At 38.4% G+C, this 20000-nt stretch overlaps 1 protein-coding gene across 1 annotated transcript in view; it reads left to right on the top strand.

Moving 5' to 3' along the window:
- LOC132851408 (protein jagged-1b) overlaps positions 1 to 16305 on the top strand; it is a 47684-nt gene extending 31379 nt beyond the window's left edge. The window contains exons 4-14 of the mRNA XM_060878277.1: positions 5156 to 5413; positions 6775 to 6835; positions 6933 to 7063; positions 8290 to 8409; positions 9712 to 9825; positions 11677 to 11790; positions 13579 to 13692; positions 13957 to 14003; positions 14475 to 14642; positions 14726 to 14861; positions 14974 to 16305. Coding sequence (XP_060734260.1) covers positions 5156 to 5413; positions 6775 to 6835; positions 6933 to 7063; positions 8290 to 8409; positions 9712 to 9825; positions 11677 to 11790; positions 13579 to 13692; positions 13957 to 14003; positions 14475 to 14642; positions 14726 to 14861; positions 14974 to 15428 — 1718 coding nt within the window. The 3' untranslated portion in view covers positions 15429 to 16305. The remainder of the gene's footprint in view (positions 1 to 5155; positions 5414 to 6774; positions 6836 to 6932; positions 7064 to 8289; positions 8410 to 9711; positions 9826 to 11676; positions 11791 to 13578; positions 13693 to 13956; positions 14004 to 14474; positions 14643 to 14725; positions 14862 to 14973) is intronic.
- The last annotated feature ends 3695 nt before the right edge of the window (positions 16306 to 20000 follow it).

Here is a 20000-nt window from a genome sequence, read left to right as displayed (position 1 = left end):
CACACAAATACATACACAAACAAACATACACACATTCGAACAGTTAAATCTTTCACAGCACACACCCTTTTAAACAATAATAGACATACACATATTCAAAGCCACACACACACACTTTTTCTCACTTTCTCTCTTAATTCCACGTTCTATTATTTTTCTCTATGTGTGTGTGCTTTTTCTCTTCCCTAATCCTGCTCTATCCCTCACGCTTACATCCTCCAGGTGGAACAGAAAGTCTGGCTCCATATGTGTAGCTTAAAAATTAAGTGAGTCTCACACTCTGATCTCCCCAGTCAGATAGAGACTATAACACTGCTGTGCGTCTGAATCTTCAGCAACTTGCTCTGCCTTGGCCCATTATGTCCTTGAAAACTTTTGTGTGTGTATGTGTGTGTGTAATTGAGAGAGTTTGAAGGAAGAGCTTTTTATCCACCATGACTTTGATTCACTCTTTAATTCACTGCCAATTCCATTGTCCATCCATGAACACACACGGTCACTTGATAATGAAAAATCATTACACTTTACACTCAGTTAAACGTGATAACTGCTGGTCTTTCAGCACGTCTTGATTCTTTATTAGGTCCCTGATTAAAAGAGGTGTAGCCAATATTTTGATGATCAGGTAATTGTTATAGAATTACACCAGCGCTTTTGTTGCTGTGGGTTAAAAGGGTCTGAGGGCGTTTAAGGAAATTCTCCCATGTTTATTAAATCTTTAATTATCTCCTGTCTCTGTGGAACATGTGATTTGCACATTTACTCTAGATCTCATATCGAATCGGTAAATAAACAGTTTAAAAAATGACCTCCTACAATAGTGTGTTCTCAGCGAACAAAGAACATTATCGGAAAATTCAGTAAATATTTCAGTTGGTTCAAGAAACCTGTAAGAAAAGGTTTCAAAATAAAAATAAGGTTTGTGCAATGTTTTAATAAACTCTGTTGTTAACATTAAACTGTTAGCCGAGATTCGTCCTTTCCATTTCTTTTTATTGCTACTTACTTACTGTAGTGTAACTAAAATTATACATAGAAGTGCATCAGTGTTGATCACTTGATCACTCATGGACACCACAGAACCTTCATGAATGTATAAGTAACTGGAAATACTTTTTATTCCACGATTAATGCTGCAGTGTTTCTCTTAGATCTGTCCTTGAGACTTTATTTTAGAGGGATGTTTGGAATTTGCATAATTGATTCACTCATTCATTTTCTTTAACATATTTTAAAATGTTTATTGACTGAATTGAATTGATTTTAGACTTCTGTTCCAAACAAATTTGGAGTAAACAGTTTTTTTTGTTCTTTTATCAGTAGAGAGAAAATTGTCTCTTCTTGTCTTTGGCAATTGAACACACTCTACAGATGCAGTAAAAGAGATTAGGGGAAGAAAATTCACTGGAGAATTCCTAAAATGGTGTGTGTGTGCGCACGTGTGTGCATGTGTGTGTGTGTGGGTGTGTGTGGGTGAGTGTAAACGGCTCAATACAGCTGTCTTCCTGCTGAGGCTTCGTAGAAATACAAACGTCCTAATTTCTACCATTGTCTCATTGATCCATTGACATCTTTGTCTCGGCCTCACGGGAACTCAGCATGTGCCGGGCAATCTCTCACAGTCTCTTCTACATGTTCAAGGACAAGTGGAGCACAGCAATAACTATAAAACATGGACACTGTTACACGCTTGACCCCTCTTAATATCGCTTATGCACCGAAGAATATTCACAGGGACTCACGTAGAGAATGCACATAATAATCTGTAATGATGTGTGATGAGGTGAATGAGAGCGCTGACAGAGGGCCAAGGCTTACTGTTAGGAAGAAAGCCACATCAGGGTTGTGATAGTTAGCCATTTATCTTCTCGGAAAGGTACGTAAATCACTGATATATGCAGAATGGTGTAATAAACAAATCAGCAAAATATTTTGTTAATAATTAAATAATATTTAAAATAATAATATTTAAATAAAAATAATAATAATAATAATAATAATAATAATAATAATAATAATAATAATAATAATAATAAAGTGCATATTGGGAGATTATCAGATTTTTCTTTGCAAGAAGCCAGTCCAAAAAGAAGTACATACAATTGAAACTTTTTATTCTTTACTTTATTCGTCACTGTTTGTTTTGTTTTTTGTAGTTTTTTTTCTGAGCTTGGACTGAGCAAAATAATAATATAGCAATTACCATTTCTATTAATACTCACAGTAACCATTTAAAAGCTAGACCTGTATTCTGCAGCTAGACTAATAACATAACCAGTGTTGTATAAAGTACTAGAAAGCAATACTTGAGTAAAAGTAAAAGTATCGTACTAGAAAAAGACTTTGGTAAAAGTGAAAGTTACCTTTTAGAATATTAAAGTAAAAGTCTTAAAGTATCTGATATTTACTGTACTTAAGTATCAAAAGTCATTTTCTGATATTTAATGTACTTAAGTATTTGAAGTAAAAGTAAAAAGTAAAATTTCAGTGATTTTCGGTAGACATAAGAGGCACTTCATCCGGTAGGAAGAATCTTTCATTCCAATGTACAGAAACATTTCTTGCAAATACGGCCACGGGTGTATAACGTTATCTTCTTCACCCTGTTCACCACTATCGTCGGGGTGGTCGTCTATGACAGAGGTGGCTAAACCGCGGCTCTCGAGCCGGATGCGGCTCTTTGCCCGGTTTCATGTGGTTCTTACGTTCATATCGAAGTTTGTGTGTCTTTTTATTGTGCGTGTTCGCTTCGCTTGAGTTCAATACGGTATTTTTGTCAAACGCGCATGTGAGTGGGATGAAAATACCTCAAAGTTTCCCAGTAGGAGGAAGATCATTTGAGTAAACAATTTGTGTCAAGTTCGCTCTCAAAATGGCAGGGAAAAAAGGTGATGTTCATGTGTGCCCATGTGTATGATGTGGCTCAGGTTCAGTTGTTCTTCCGCCTCCTTTTGGCATCATTACGCTGAAATAGAGCGTGCGGAGCTGCTTAATGCAATCTAGGAGCAGTGATTCGCCAAACCTCCCTTATTGCTGTCGCAATTTTATTATTTTTTTTAATTTTGTTTTTTTATTTTATTTTGTAGTAACGAGTAACGAAGATGCTTAGTGGAAATATAGCGGAGTAAAAGTATACATTTTATCTAGAAAATGTAGTGGAATAAAAGTGAAAGTTGACATAAATTTAAATAGCGAAGTAAAGTACAGATACGTGAAATTTCTACTTAAGTACGGTAACGAAGTATTTATACTTTCGTTACATTACAACACTGAACATAACTATTCATTTATCAAAGAAACATTAACATTTCACATTATTGTGAATGAACAGTCATCTAGTTTTCTCATTTCAGTCTTATTTGTATAAATGTTCTAGCTACATCACCAGAATCGAGCTTAACTTCTTTTCTTTTTAAAAAAATGACACATGAGGCACGTTTTCTTTTGCCATCCTCTTTAATAGTAGATCACTGTAAATGTTACATAGCTTTAATAACAAAAAAAAATATATAGTTTTTCATTAAATTATTCTAATTTCTTTTTGTATCTTATTGTAAAAAATCATGGATTCCTTTTCAAAAACTTGTAAAAATTTGCCTCAATGTAAAAGTCAGCTTTAACGCCAAGTATAATGCCTTGTCTTCATTTTGTGCATGTACATAGTGTTGAGTTTATTTTATACTTTTTCCAGCTTTTCACAGAGTTATCTTTGCTGAGCTGTTTTGGTGTAGAAGAATAAACTTACTGTCATCATCATACATTTACGAAATATAACACATGCTGCTGTCCCTGTGCTGCAACTTGCAGACATATTACCCTGTATCGCATAGTATAACAGTGATAACTTAAAGGACAAATCAATATCAAAGTGTGTTATTGAGGTATTATGGACATATCGCTTCATAATATCAATTCAGTTTTATTTGTATTTCACTTTTAATAATGGACGTTGTCTTAAAGCAGCTTCAGAGAACATAAGAAACATAATACAAAAAGATCAAGATTAATATTAGAATTATATTTAAATGTGTTTGTTTTTATCCCCAATGAATAAGCCTGAGGTTACTGTGGCGAGGAAAAACTCCCTTAGATGGAAGAGGAAGAAACCTTGAGAGGAACCAAAAGTGAACCTCATCCTCATTTGGATGACAAATAGAGGGTGTGATTATAAACTGTTATAAACACTGCAGAGTGTTATTATGAACAATGTTTTTCTATAGTCAGATACAGTTTGACAATTGTGTATTGATGAGGAGGTTGTTGTCCTCAAAGACCACATGGAGTTGGCATCTCCTCCTTGTATGTCGAATGTTTAAGTGGTACATTAGCATAAATGCTGTCTGCCTGCAGTTGTCACAAGGGAGTTATATTCCCTCCGTTCCATTAAAAGTTGGCTTGTAGCAGCGTCGACTTTTAGAGACGTGTTTAAATGGGATGCAGCACTAATTAGCATCACTGAGCTCACGCAGTATAATGCAGCTGCGCGCCATGAATTTGTAGTAGTAAAGAGAAAATTCGGCTCTTTTGTATGTGTGTGTGTGTGTGTGTGTGTGTGTGTGTGTGTAGAGATGATGTGCACTCCTAGGTGTGACTAGAGTCTTATCTGTGTGTGTAGCCGATGTTAATATGATGTGTCAGTGGTTCCATCGGATTAGGTATCAGTGTTTGCACACCTTGATCCTGTTTTCATTTCATTTTTCTTTGTTCTTTTTCCATCAGTTCCCGTATTCACTACACACACATACACACACACATTCAGTGTATTTTGTGTAAATGTGGCAGTTGAAATTAATTATCAAGGTTATGTGAGATGAGACAAAAAACAACAGAGTTTATGTATTTTTGAGAATCTGTAACCACCACTTAACACTTAACCACCACACACAGATGGTGGAATGCATAAATACATATGATTTGTGACACTATAATCTCTCACAGTGTAAAAGATGCTGAAATAAAATGAAAATCAAAATTCTCACTCAATTCTGTTCATATGATTGAGTATTATAGAAATCTCTCTCTATATATATATATATATTTCTTATTTTTCTTACCTTTTTTTGAAGAGATTTAATTATATTTCCAATACTCTTTTCTTCCTAGTAACACAGTCCTCAGCAATAACATTTTTAATACATTCTGTATCTCTGTACAGTAGGTCAGGAGGAACTGATAGAGCGGGTGTTGTTGTCCTCTATGCTGAACCCCAGTGAGCAGTGGCAGACGTTCCACCACCACGGCCGCCACTTTACCGCTGAATACCGGCTGCGGTTTCGCTGTGACACCAACTATTACGGGCCACAATGCAACAAGTTTTGCCGTGCCCGTGATGACTTCTTTGGCCATTTCGACTGTGATACACTTGGCAGTAAAGTCTGCAAAGATGGATGGACAGGACCAGAATGTAGACAAGGTGAGCTGATCTGTTATGACTTCACGCTGTTTCACCACCTTTTATAAAAGCAGACCACACGTTAGAGAATTTATTCTCCAAGGTTTAGTTGTGTTCTTTCTCCTATAATTCTAAAAGTCTCAGGTTATCTGAAGGGAACAACTAATGGACATAACAGACTTCTTTCGGCATCTAAAGGTCTCTCTATGCAACAGGCATACACTAGAATTTACCCGAAGCCAAATCAGTCTATTGTTTATCAGTCTATTAATTTAACCTAACATTTTCATTACAACTAATAATTTCATCAGCAAGAATTGCTTTAAAGTTTGCACTTGAGCTGTCATGGACTCCACAAGTTTGTGTAAAAATTTGACCCTCCATCATCAAGCCCGTGGTAGTGTCATCTGTACACAAGCTTCAGCAGATTTAATGGAAATCTGGCCCTTTGTACAAAGGAGTTAACACAAATTTATTTACATTAAATAGTGACCCAGAACTAGCACACAACTTTGAATATCGGCTGTTTTTCCTAAAACTTGCTTTTTATTTCTAATTTTAAATGGAATAATATCCCAGATTTTCAAGGTGGTCTTAGAGTTTCAAGTGCAGTGTTTTCTGAATAAATTCACTGTTATTATTGTTTTATTACTATTACTATTAATATGTAATATTTAATAATAAATATTAATATGTATAGAATTACAGGAAATCACTTTTTTTTGGTTTTTCTTTCACTAGATATATTGTTCAAATTGTTTCTGTGTTGTTTATGAGACAGGAATGATATTTTTAGACTTTTTATAACTCGTGTCTCGCTAACTCATGTTATGGTGTCTCTCTCAAGCCTTCCCTTTATAGCACTCTATAGAGAGCAGCCTATAAAGTAAATATTAAAGGAATGAGTAAGGGAGTGATTTCAGACCTAGACGAGGCCTTAAATGGGAATAGCTGCAGATAATGCTGTCACCATGATTGTCCCTTTCTCACATTAACGTCACTTCCTGACTTTAATGGCATGGGTAGAGCCAACATTAGCACCACATCCTTAGGTCAAAGTTTTTTTTACAAATGTCATGTCAGTCTTACTTAAATCTTTCACAGGATCTTGAAGCATGTTTTTGCATGGCATAAACGTCCAATTCCGTTGGAAATATTGATGTTTCCGTAATCAACATTGACATCAAAACAGTGAATGAATAGAATCCTGTTGGGTGATGAAGATAATGATGAAGGTGATGGTGACACTGGGTCACTGACTTACATGAGTTTGTGTTACTGCTGCTTGACATTGTCTGTTTATGATGTTATTAACCTTATCTGTGTGTGTGTGTGTGTGTGTCTGTCTGTGTGTCTGTGTTTCTGTGTGTGTATCATTGCAGCGGTGTGTAAGCAGGGATGTAACATGGCCCGTGCTTCCTGCACTCATCCAGGAGAATGCACGTGAGTTGCAAAAGTACACTGAAATATGAATCATTGTTTACACTGTCCTGATTTTTTGTTCACCTTTTTATCTTTGTCACACACCTTATCTTACTAGGTGCCATTATGGCTGGAAGGGTGATCTGTGTGACGAGTGTGAGACATTTCCAGGCTGTGACCATGGCACCTGCAAGGAACCCTGGCAGTGTGTATGTGACACCAACTGGGGTGGCTTGCTCTGCGATAAAGGTATACTGTATGTGTGTGTCCTGAATGTAGTCCTAAACATGAATATATGCATTGTGCATAAAGTTTGCTTTCTTCCTTGATCAGATAAGTCCCAGTGGACAGCTCCATTTCTAACATCAGGTCCACTTCATTCTGTCTGTGCAGTGCAAAGCAAAGCCAAGACATTTTTCAGTCATTAGATCCCTGTTGGCCAGGGCAAACCCACATGGGTCTTCATGGCTTTGAGAGCCTGTAAGCTGATAGTCTTGGGTAAACACAATGTGAAATGTGTGCTGCTTTAGAAATAGAGAATGAAACTGTTCCTCCATAACTCTGTGTGAAGGGCTATTTCATGAACACACACACCAACATAAGCAGCCGGTTCTAAGTAGAGATTATAAAAGAGCTAAAAGAATTGCTACTGTGATTCTACAGAGGTGTTGAAGTGAAAAACCTCAATTACAGAAATCCTCTCTGAGCTGATTTTGGGTCAGTTCAGGACAGATAGGGATTTTGTTTAGTTTTTTTGTTTGTTTCTGTCCAATCTGTGTGTGTGTGTCCATTCTTAAGTATGAACTTATGAAAAAAGAAAATGTTTCATAGCGGTACACACATGCACTGTACAATATGCTATGAACTTCTCAGACATGCTAACCTTCATGCGTTTTGTGTGGGAACTACAGCGAAATACACAAAATGATTCTTCCCCATTAAAAACAGCAGATGAGCCAATCGACACATGAATCTGGACGCACAGGTATACCAAGTTTTACATAACTAGCGGGCAGTGATTTGGAAAAAAACACCATTCATCTCTTTTAGTTCAAATGTAGCCACTAGAATAGTTTATACTGTATGGACACTTTTTTATTTATTTCTGTACATTTTTGTACTTTTTCTAGAATAGGTTCTAAAGAGATTTACATCTAATTTTTGTTTGATTTTTGGAACTGAACGCTTAATTGACGTTGGCTTTTGCACACACTTGCATAACTGCCAATTTGTTAGCTTGTTAATTAGATCTCCGTGCAACATTCTCGTGGGTTTGTGTACACAGTTACATAATTCGCTCTATTGTTTTTCGGTTTGAAAGGTTATATAATGTTTATATAAGGACAGAATATTACGCAGGTGTACTTCTCTTCCAGTTCACTGGGGTGTTTCCTGTCTCATTAGTGCTTGAAATCATTTCTTTTTGTCTAACTTAATGGCTTCTAACTTCTATTTACCCCTTCTCTCACTCGCAGATCTGAATTTCTGTGGAACCCACCAGCCCTGTAAAAATAGTGGTACTTGCATCAACACAGAACCGAATGAGTATAAGTGTGTGTGTCAGGATGGATTTCGTGGTCGTAACTGCAGCATCGGTGGGTGGAATATAAAACTTTCTGTCATCCAGCACATTTTATTCAGCCACCATTATGTGGAACTAATTAATCCAGCTACACTACAAGATAGATTATTTCTTCTTAATGTTTGTTCTGAATCATAAAAGATTATTATTGTGAGCTGGGTTATAATACTTCCATGAGCTTTTGACTTGTTGCGAGTTTTTATTTTATTTGATCCATTTGGTATCAAGTTTTCTTCGTCACAGTGTATCTAACTATTAACTCTGTAAAAAGAAAGTTCTTCTGACTTTCTGTCCAATGGATTGAGAATAGTACAGTATGAGATGATCCCAGTAGGGCTATCCATGATGAACAAATCTTAGGGCTCTTTAAGATCCTCATTAAAGGTACAAACCAGGCTCAGGGAATAAATAAAGGGTTAATCTGACCTTTCCTTGGAAGGTACCTGGGGTTGTTTTTGTAGGTGAACCCCTGTTGTCTTGGGGCCACCCATGTAACATGGTTGGCTGACCACTTGCAAGATGAAGGGTGGGTGCCAGGTGCATTGCATGTCAGGAAGCAGGCATGGATGAGCAGTCTTAGATGGTGTTGGATGTATGTAAAATGTGCCTTGAAAATAAAGCTTTGCTGATGAATAGAAACTGTATCATCAGCCTTACATTTATACACAGTATAGGCCCCAGTACCAAACGTCTTACTTGGTGATGTTCTCAGTCCACCTCCTGACTTCCCACAGAAGAGGAAGTGACCACAAACGGAACCTAGATGGACAACTTGTTTAACAGAAACAGTCGAGAAAATACATTTAATAATAGTTACAAAATACCAGCCAGAGGTTGAGTTGGAAGAATCAACTCTAAGATCAACAGAATAAACAAATAATGTCAGACCACCAGGGTCGTCTAGGATCGTATGAATTCTTTGAATTCTTCCCGTATGTGTAAATGCTGAGGTTATTTGTACCCTGCATGTCAAAGGAGATTTGGTGAAATCAGGATTAGCTTCCTAATTTGCGTATTTTGGTTGAAGTCTTATCTAATCAGTTAAATTAAGGGTTTTCAGGGCATGGACGAAGGACTATCCCAGTGGAACAATTTAATATTTAAGACAAAGACCGGATAGATAGGATTGTACATGCTGTGAGTAATAGAGTGGATCCTGACATAAAATGTGTTTTACATAAGAAGATTATAAAGCTTGCCAAATAAAGCAAATTATATCATGCTACTGAACTACTGCATTTTGATGCAGAGCCAAAAACTAGTGAAAAATAGTGACCCCTCTCTCTCTCTCTCTCTCTCTCTCTCTCCATTTCAGTGGAACATGCATGTCTTACTTCTCCATGTGCGAATGGAGCTACATGTAAAGAAGACCAGACAGGCTACAGTTGTGTATGTGCAGATGGTTGGACCGGACCCAGCTGTTCACTTGGTACGAACACGTGCAGGCACAATCACGTACATATAGATGCACACAAATAAGTGCACCTGCCTGTACTGTCATCAGAGCTAATCAGGAGCAGCTTCCATGTCCACTGTAGAGTCCAAACAGGACTGCACCAAAATAACACTGATTAAAGTGGAAGTCAATCAACAAACACACAGACACACACAAACACACACAGGAAATGCACTGATGTAATGTCCTTGTTGCTGTTTATCTAAGCAGGAATGGATGTGTTAACAAGTTGAATTTTAATTCTTTGTGTTTGTGAGAGAGCATTTGGTTACTGTCCAAATACTAAGAGAGCTCATCATCAGTTAATCCAAACACAGGAACTTCCTTCCTTCATTCTTCCTTTTTAGCTTCCTCAATTAATAAAGCCCAACCAACTGTGATAAAGGCGTACTTCAATAAAATTTCACTGTGTGTTATTATGAATAATCTCACTGTGAAAGAAAAATCTGGTTTGTGCTGGTACTAAAACATTGTGTAACTATAGATTGTGTAACTTTTAAACTGTATACAGAACATTGTTGTATAAATGTTCTATGCAATCCCAGGAACACCGGATTTGAGGTTGGAAAATACCTAAATGGGATTCTAGTCAATTGCAGAGCACTGTGAGCAACACACACACACATTTAAACACCGGCTCAAACCTAGGGGTAATTAAGCTTAGCAAATACACCTACTTACATGTTTTATGGGGGTGGAAGGAAACCAAAGAACCTGGAGGAAACCCAAGAATATCTCACATCAGTGCATAGAGTAACACGAGCTCAGGATCAAAGTAAAGCTGTGAGGTGGAAACACTACCCACTGCACCACTGTGCTGATTTGCCAACTACACTAAGCCTTTCCCAATTCGCCTACTCTGAATTAGTGATTAATAACAACCACAGACACTGTTACTGAAATACACAAATACATATGCTGTGTGACACTCACATCTCACAACTCTCACAATGTGAAATGCTGTTCAATGAAAATCTTAATTCTCACTCAATCCTCTTCATAGGATTGGATCAGAATTATAGAAATCTCTCTCTCTCTCTCTCTCTCTCTCTCTCTCTCTCTCTCTCTCTCTCTCTCTCGCGTGCTCTCTCTCTCTCTCTGTATGACTCTGTCCTTGTGAGTTTGATTTATTACTATTTGTCCTGAATCTACAGGCCGAGATAAAACAGAGGCCTCAGGAACATCCAAGGGCAGCCAGTCTAAAAGCATTTGTTTTGCATGTTATAACACCTGTGGCTTTTACACACACACACACACACACACACACACAAACACAACATTGCACACACACATTCATCTTACTATCTTTGTGAGAACCTTCCACTGACATAATAAAACAAAAAGTTTTCCTTATGGGGACCCATAAATGTCCCATAAATTCAATTCTGTCCTAAAGATGTAGGTATATTTGTGACGCTTCAACCACCCACCCAAAACACACACACACACACACACACACACACACACACACTGTTTCTCGTTGATACATTTACAGGCACACAGTTTCCTCACACCACTCATGCGTGTAATAAGCCTAACTTCAAGTGTTACACATGCAGGGGTTTCACTCACACACAAACATACACACACTTATACTCACACAAATTCACACCTAATAAGGTTCTTCAGGCGGGGCTGAGCATTATCATGAGCATATATTAATATCGTTATCACAGGTTGATTCAGTTGACTGACTGCAAGTTGACTTGCTTTAATGAAGCAGTTATGTGTGAGTTCATAAGCCAGGTTCTTACAGATGATTAGATATTGAGATTTAGTTTCCTAATTTTATTTTTTTTTTACTGTCTGATTTGTTGTATGCAGCTGTACTGCATTGTGACTCCCATCCGTGTGGCCGTGGGGCAACATGCCTAGAGACTGCCCAGGGCTTCCAGTGTCTCTGCCCACCTGGCTGGACTGGCAAGACCTGCCAGATAGGTAAAACACAACACACATGCACGTATAAACATACCCGTACATATCCTCAACTGGCGATCCGCTCTCTATAATTAGTCGTACTTGCCTGTACATGCCTGTGTCGCCTCTTTCTTATCAGCCAGTGCTCTCCTCTACCTGCTGGTTCTTGTCTAAGCCTGTTCATACCAGTCCTCAACTGTTCTTACCTGTCCCCACCTGTTCCTCACCTTCTCTACCTCAGTGGCAATCCACAAAGCACCAGAGACAGTCCTGCACTCTGGGACCAAACCAAATAACCTACTGAGCTATAAAATAAACATAGCATACAGTAGCGTGTGAAAATGCTCATTACATCCTCATAATTTCATCTGACGTGCTATGCTCCATATCTTAAGACACCGTTCCATGAAGAACAATGTCAGTGCTGGTTACAGCTCAAATGATTCATTCCCTAATTGAAACACAGTTATATTAAAGACACCTGAAAAGAAAACAAGAAAAAGAAAAATGACATGGAAAAGAAAATGATAATGACCAGTACCAGGGATCTTGCTATCTGCTGTATATGGACCAAAGGCTATTTTTTCTGTTGCTGTTGTTTTCATTGAGAAATATGCTTCAATTTATATTGTTAATAAAATATTACCAATTATTCATTTGCATGAATAGGATTTCATATAATTTAACTGGTGCTTGTTTTGAATAGCTATTTAAAGTGAAAAATGTATTTTAACAGAGAAAGAAACAAAATAAAACAACAATATATATATATAAAGACATAGTATTTGTCTTATCATATATACACAAACTAACCAAATTAAAATCTGTTAAATTAAAATCTGTAATTCTCTATTTACCCAACATGTCGAGTGTCTCTATTAAACAGATATATATTAACTAAAAGACTCTAGATGGTTTTCCCACAATGTCAGGGTTTCTGTGGCAGCTCATTCCATGGTTGATTCTGATCCAGGTTCATATATAAAGTTAATAGCTCTCCATATTAACCTGGATGAGACTAATTCATGGCTCAGTGTGCAAACTGTTTAATTATTAAAGCGGGAGGAATCACAGTGTTTGGATAGATCAGACTCCATGGCAAACTGAAGAATATTCACGCATGAAAGTCTCTTTTTCACACTCCGCTGGCCGTCGTGGCCCACCTCGGTTTTCGTTCCCCAGAGTGTATCTCACACTTAGATGCAGTCGTGTGTCAAAGTGACACATCATAACACCCCCTCCAGCATCAACACTTTTAGAGTAATTTGTCTCTCAACTGGAGGAGCAACCTTCGATCAGCTACAGTGATCCATACAGCCATTTTCTGTAGCACTTATCTTTCACAGGGTTGTGGGGAGCCTGGAGCCTATCCCAGGGGACTTTTGGCACAACCCATCACAGGGCGCAATCACACACAGACACTTATACCTCCATTCATACACTACATGCAATTTAGAGATGGCAGTCAGCCTACAAGGCATATCTTTGTCCCAGAGGAAACCTCTAAAGCACAGGGAGAACATACAAACTTCTCACACACATGGTGAAGGCGGGAATCAAAACCACCAACCCTGACATTCTAACCATCAGCTACAGTGATACTACTAGAGCTAACTAACCATGCCCCATTACAGTGATATTTATCTTAATAACAAAGACTTGTATCTAATATCTAAAAACTTGTAAGTGTTTGTGTAGGGATAACAATCTAATAATATATCACTTGACCATAACTTCCTCACAGGAACAGGTGTTCAGGCTAATTTTTATTTTATATATAACCTACTTACTCTTTCTGTTCCTTCTCAGACATGAACGAGTGTGAAACAGGCATCTGCGTCAACGCTCGTTCTTGCCGAAACCTGATTGGAGGATATCTGTGTGACTGCCTTCCTGGGTGGGTGGGGCCAAACTGTGACACAAGTAAGTATAGGTTATATATACTGTAATATTTTAATGTAATTTTCTGTAACACTAAAAAAAAAACTTATTTAATAAATAGTAAAAACCTTGGCTATTAATTCACACGTTTGCTTGACGGCAAACACGTTTGCTTTGCTTCATCCTCTTGAATGAAAGTAGAATAAATTCACCGAATAAATTCACACAGATTTTTGCCATCAATGTGTGTTTGTATCCCTGTACTCTACTGTCAACTGATTGTGTGAAATATCATTAACTCAACAGGGAACACCAGCTGCCAGGGCTTGTGTCAGAACGGAGGGCGATGTGAGGTACACACATTGTTCACTTTTCACTAGTTAAAAGGCACATTTCCACAGAGGAACCTTTTGAAGAACTTTGAATCCCAGAGAATAAACACAGTTTCTGGAAGATTATCTGTCACACTGCAGGAGAGATTATGTGTAATACATGTTAATATCTCTCTTTTTAAACCAGCAGTTATAACCAGCACCTTTTATCTAAAACAAATTCATATCTAAGCACAATGCTGTGTAATGTTGGTCATGTTAAACGGCTCCTGTTGACCGATTAGTAACGTGTAAGCTCAGTAGTTCCTCTTGGAAAACAACAGGACTTACTCTGGAACGTATCATTACAATCCATAAGCTAAAATCGTCTGTCTAAAGTTTCTCAGGTTTTCTTGGTGGAAATGTGTCTAATGTCTAGTTTAGTGAAGTATAAAGCTGCTTTGAAATGATCTCCTTTTGTGCACCTCACAAGTGATATTCTGTGAATTACAGGATTCACATTGTGTGTGTTTGCCGAGTTTTACTGGTAAACATTGTCAGACAATAGTGGGAATGTGTGACAGCGCCCCCTGTCTGCACGGAGGACAGTGTGAAGAGCGAAAGGATGAAGGGAGCATAGTCTGCAACTGTCCATCTGGATATACAGGAACTTATTGTGAGGTATGTACCTGGTGTGCATAATCTGTCTTGTGGTTTGTTAAAGTTTTTATAGTTTTACAGTTTTGTTTTGTTTTGTTTTGCAGACAATATTAGACCCTTGTAATCCCAACCCCTGTCAGAAAGGGGTGCCATGTCACAGCACAGAGAGTGGCTATATTTGTGCCTGTCCGGAGGGTTACTTTGGAAAAGAGTGCATGTGCCATGGGTCACATTGTCAAGGTTAGAGCCTCTAAGCAGTGATGTGAATAAAGGGATTTTAAAATGCACTGTGATTTTATAGAACATTAATGCTTTATCTTCTCTTCTTTGCATCGTTATATTTATCCATCAGACACCGTGAGTGGAATGTTCAGTGTGTATATGGTGTTATTGGGTGCATTGGCCGTGTTGGTAGCCATCGGCTGCTCTGCCTGCGCTCTTCTCCTGTCCCGTCTGCACCGTCGCCAGCGTCCCAAGCAACAGCCGAGCGCCACGCCTCCAGATACCGCCATCAACAACCAGCGCCAATTCTGCACTCTCATCCGCAACATAGAACACTCTACAGCACTGCTCGGCCCTGGTCAAAATCAGACCCAAACCATTTTGTGTAGTTCTGCCATACCAATGCTGCAGCTGGAAGAGATTGAGCTGACCCTACCAACCTCACAGGCTCCACCCCCCAACCAGAAATCAGATCCACCTCCTGTTCTCAAACCCAGCCTCACGCCCAAACTTGACATCTGCAACCGTGAGCGTGAGAAACTAAATCGCTTCCACTACGCTGATAACCACGAAGTGGAGGCATGACCTTGTCCTGACCTTTGGGAAAATGCACTACTACACCGATCACTCTAAAGCAGCTTCCTGCTGCAGAACTTTGACCTGTAACCTGAAAAAAGGTCAGAAGGACTGAACTCTCTATCTAGGAAAGAAATTGCTCTCCAGGCAGGAGCTGCAGAGACATCGCTGCTGTCAGGTCCAGTATGTAAATGCATAAAAAAGGCCTAACAGTCAGAGGTCAAAAAGGACAAATCATTTTGTGGCCTGTGACTCTCATTTTTAAATGATGATTATTTAACTGTGTTTGATGTGTGTTTACACAAGTGCCATCTGTATTTCTACACATCTGCATTTGTGTGTATGTGTATGTGTGTGTGTGTGTGTATGCATGGTTATGAATGTGGAGTTTTTAAGAACTGAATCCCACACAGCCATGCACATGGGCATGTTTTGGAACATCATTACTTTTTCCCTCTCCAGATAGAACAATGCGAGGAAGAGGGGATATTCACCAGTAGATGACTGAAAAAGCAAAGAAGTTGTACAGGCTGTCTAAAGGAGCGGCACACAATTCTAAAAATTAAGACTCAGTTGTATTTTATATTGCCTGTCATGTTGCAGCTGTAGAAGATGTATGATTTTTTTTATACTTGGATGTAAATAGCTTTTTTTGTAAATATGCTGTATATATTGATCGGGAATTTTTTTTGTACGGTGGTTTTCTTTTGGAAATGTCACCATTTTGTCATCTTTTCATCTCCTTTCCTTCCTCTCTGCTGGGTTATGCAGGCAGGATGGTTTGCAAATAAAGTGCAACTACCAACTGATGTGTGTGTGTATGCATAACGTGAGGCATAGCAGATTTACTGGGCTTGGAATAAAATAAAGGTTTTCTGCGCATTGATTCAATTTTCATTGTTACAATTTTATTTTGTTTTGAATTGCCTTTAAGATTTGCCTGCTTACAATTAATGAGGGCAAATTTAAAGCATCCAGGATTCCTGGAGAACAGTAGCTAGATGCTTGTAAATTGGTTGAACAAATAAAATAGCTAGTTTTCTACAGCGATGTTAAACACTCGCTGATTAGTATCTAGTTAGTTGCAAATGTTAGCTAGTTAATTGTTTAGCTGTTTCAGTAAAACAACATTTTTGTCTGCTTTGTTTCCTCTTCATTCTTTTCCACATTATTATTGTGAGCATAGTTAATTACTTTGATTGGCTAAATGCTTGCTGCTTTTCACTGGGAATCTTAGATGCTTCACCTTTAGCCTAAATTACACTGAATCTGTATTTCTCAAATTAAAATTTTTGAGATTTAGATTTTTTTTTTTAAATCTCAAAACCATAACATGTAATTTAGATCGATTTGGCTGTAAAGATGTCACTATCCATACACTGGTTATAATCAGCATCTAAAGTTAGTGTCCTAAACTCATGAAATTCAGTAAGTGCTCTTGTTGTATGTTCAGCCTGAATAAACAAGCCACCTTTGTATATATCTAAATAGTGGAGAAAGTGAATCAGTTAAAGAAGCACATCGAGTCATACATATGACAGTGGTGACCTTTGCCTTCTCAGACTGGCAATGGGCGGAAATGACTATTGCCTTCCTGTTACCACCCGTCCGTAAGGAAACGTGGGAAGTGAAGTCCTCCTAAAAAGCAGTCGCACACATCAGTGCGGTCGGACCCCCCCTCCCTCCACACCTGCTGCGAATCTCAGGATGTCTGCACCTCCCATCATTTAGTGCATTGTGCACGCTGTAAAGCAGGTCACTATCGTTTCCTGGAAGCATGCTGGTCTTCTCCAAATCCAGGCCCAGTGATTTATCTTTTCCAAAAGGACAAGCCCTTAAGACGTATTTTTTAATGATCGAGGTCAAGAAAACGGTTTGCAGGTGATTCTGCATGAAATTTGAAGAACATTCCCTCTTATTCTCACACTCAATATGTGTATGATGTTACATTCTGGTGACCTTCGGGGCAGGTGGAAGTTTTCATTTCAGCATTTGTTCTTCAAACAGGGTGTGCAAGGTGGAAGAAAAGAGAAAATGTAGATGTCCTTGGTTAACAAAAAATCATATGCATTACATTTAGAAAAAGATTGACCATTAGAACCCAGAGGTGAACAGTTAAATGTTTACTAAGAGACATCTCTGGAAATCCAGGAATTTGACCTCACAGTATTCCAGTCACAAGTGCAGAGCTCTTTTTCATTTGCCCAGTAGCTTAACTACGTCACATACATTGTGGATGACCAACATATTGTTTCATCATACAGATTTATTTTTTACATTCCAGCTGAGATTTGAAGTCTTTACACTCAAATCCTGTAATGCAGGTACTTTCTTATATAGTGTCAGTGCCCTCTTGTGCTTGTTGGAGGAATTAATATCCATGCCCAGTTATATTCAATTCAATTCATTCATTCATTCATCTTCTACCGCTTATCCGAACTACCTCGGGTCACGGGGAGCCTGTGCCTATCTCAGGCGTCATCGGGCATCAAGGCAGGATACACCCTGGACGGAGTGCCAACCCATCGCAGGGCACACACACACTCTCATTCACTCACACAATCACACACTAGGGACAATTTTCCAGAGATGCCAATCAACCTACCATGCATGTCTTTGGACCGGGGGAGGAAACCGGAGTACCCGGAGGAAACCCCTCAATTCAATTCAAGTTTTCAATTCAAGTTTACTTGTATAGCGCTTTTTACAATGGACATTGTCTCAGAGCAGCTTTACAGACATAAACATAGGACAGAAGATAAACATAAGGAGTAGTATAAAGAATTAATATAATAAAAATTCAAAATATAAATATATATATTTATATATATATATATATATATATATATACTGAAAATATAGTTCAGTGCATATGTATGTATGTATGTATGTATGTATGTATGTATGTATGTATGTATGTATGTATGTATATGTATTTATCCCCAATGAACAAGTCTGAGGTGACTCAGGCAGCAGTGGCAAGGAAAAACTCCCTTAGATTGGTAAAGGAAGAAACCTTGAGAGGAACCGGACTCAAAGGGGAGCCCATCCTCATATGGGTGACACTAGATGGTGTGATTACAAACATACAGTCAGACAAATGTTGTATTGGTGTAAGGGTCACATGGAGTTCAGATCTCCTCTTAGTATCACAGAGACCAACTGGAGCTAATGGTTATAATGGTTAGATCTTTAAGAATTTGTTCTGATGATAAAATACCAGAATCAAAAGCTAGAATTTCACTACACATGTAATAACTAAAACATATGCTGCTATTTACCAGAAAAGGCTACAATATCTAGCCCTGTTCGTACTGGATTAGTTTTACATGGAGATGTACTGTAAGCTTCTTGGAGATTTCCATCTCTTCTGAATCCATAATGTAAGTTATTTTTTTAATTCAGTAACTAGAAGTAAAATACTGTATATCCTGTCTGAAACCGACAGTACTAAAAATTTCAGTATAATCTGTTGGAAATTGAGGTTTATAGATTTTTCTTCAGTTTAAAGACACTACAGCAAGCGTAGATGCCATAATAAAGGAACTGTTATTAAAGCACCACTTCAGGAAACTTAGATACATTCTTGAGTTTTCTAACACAAATACATTCTAGGATCATTTCATGAGGATTATAATAAAGCTCTGAGCAATCAATCAGTCTTCATTTAAGACATGAGGTGTACGGAACTATTGGTGTGATGATCATAAATACATCATGAAGACACTCCTATCTGTCATTTATTTACTTCTTTAATATTGAAACATGCAGTTTTCCTCAGATTTACTGCAAATGTTATTTAACAGACATATTTAACAGTACTGTCTGTAGATACATGCAAAAAATGCATGTATCTACAGTATGCATGTATCTGCATGTATCTGCATTTAAAAATGCCTTAAAGGTAATGGCATTAAAGGGTTGGTGTGACTGGAGGTCTTCATTACAGCCAAACACAAGCCAGAGAGCTGATTAGAGACTGAAGTGAACTGATTAAAGAAGTAAAAGCAGGTGTGGATCCTATCAGGTTGGATTGAAAGCTTGCAGCCACTTTTACTCTTTGCAGACAAGATTAAAGTTTGTTGTGTAAAACCTCTTTAATTAGAAAACAACATCTAAACAATAAATATCAGTAATCATAACAGTAGGGGGGCACGGTGGCTTAGTGGTTAGCACGTTCGCCTCACACCTCCAGGGTTGGGGGTTCGATTCCCGCCTCCGCCTTGCGTGTGTGGAGTTTGCATGTTCTCCCCGTGCCTCGGGGGTTTCCTCCGGGTACTCCGGTTTCCTCCCCGGGTACAAAGACATGCATGGTAGGTTGATTGGCATCTCTGGAAAATTGTCCGTAGTGTGTGATTGTGTGAGTGAATGAGAGTGTGTGTGTGTGCCCTGCGATGGGTTGGCACTCCGTCCAGGGTGTATCCTGCCTTGATGCCCGATGACACCTGAGATAGGCACAGGCTCCCCGTGACCCGAGGTAGTTCGGATAAGCGGTAGAAAATGAGCGAGAGAGTAATCATAAGTCACTGAACTAAAATTTGGTGTGACAAACATTTGCTTTACAAAATGCATCGGTAGTCT

Source organism: Tachysurus vachellii, chromosome 9, assembly GCF_030014155.1.
Source record: "Tachysurus vachellii isolate PV-2020 chromosome 9, HZAU_Pvac_v1, whole genome shotgun sequence".
Classification (NCBI taxonomy): domain Eukaryota; kingdom Metazoa; phylum Chordata; class Actinopteri; order Siluriformes; family Bagridae; genus Tachysurus; species Tachysurus vachellii.
The sequence above is the reverse complement of the archived record's forward strand: the minus strand, read 5'-3'. Positions and strand labels throughout refer to the sequence as shown.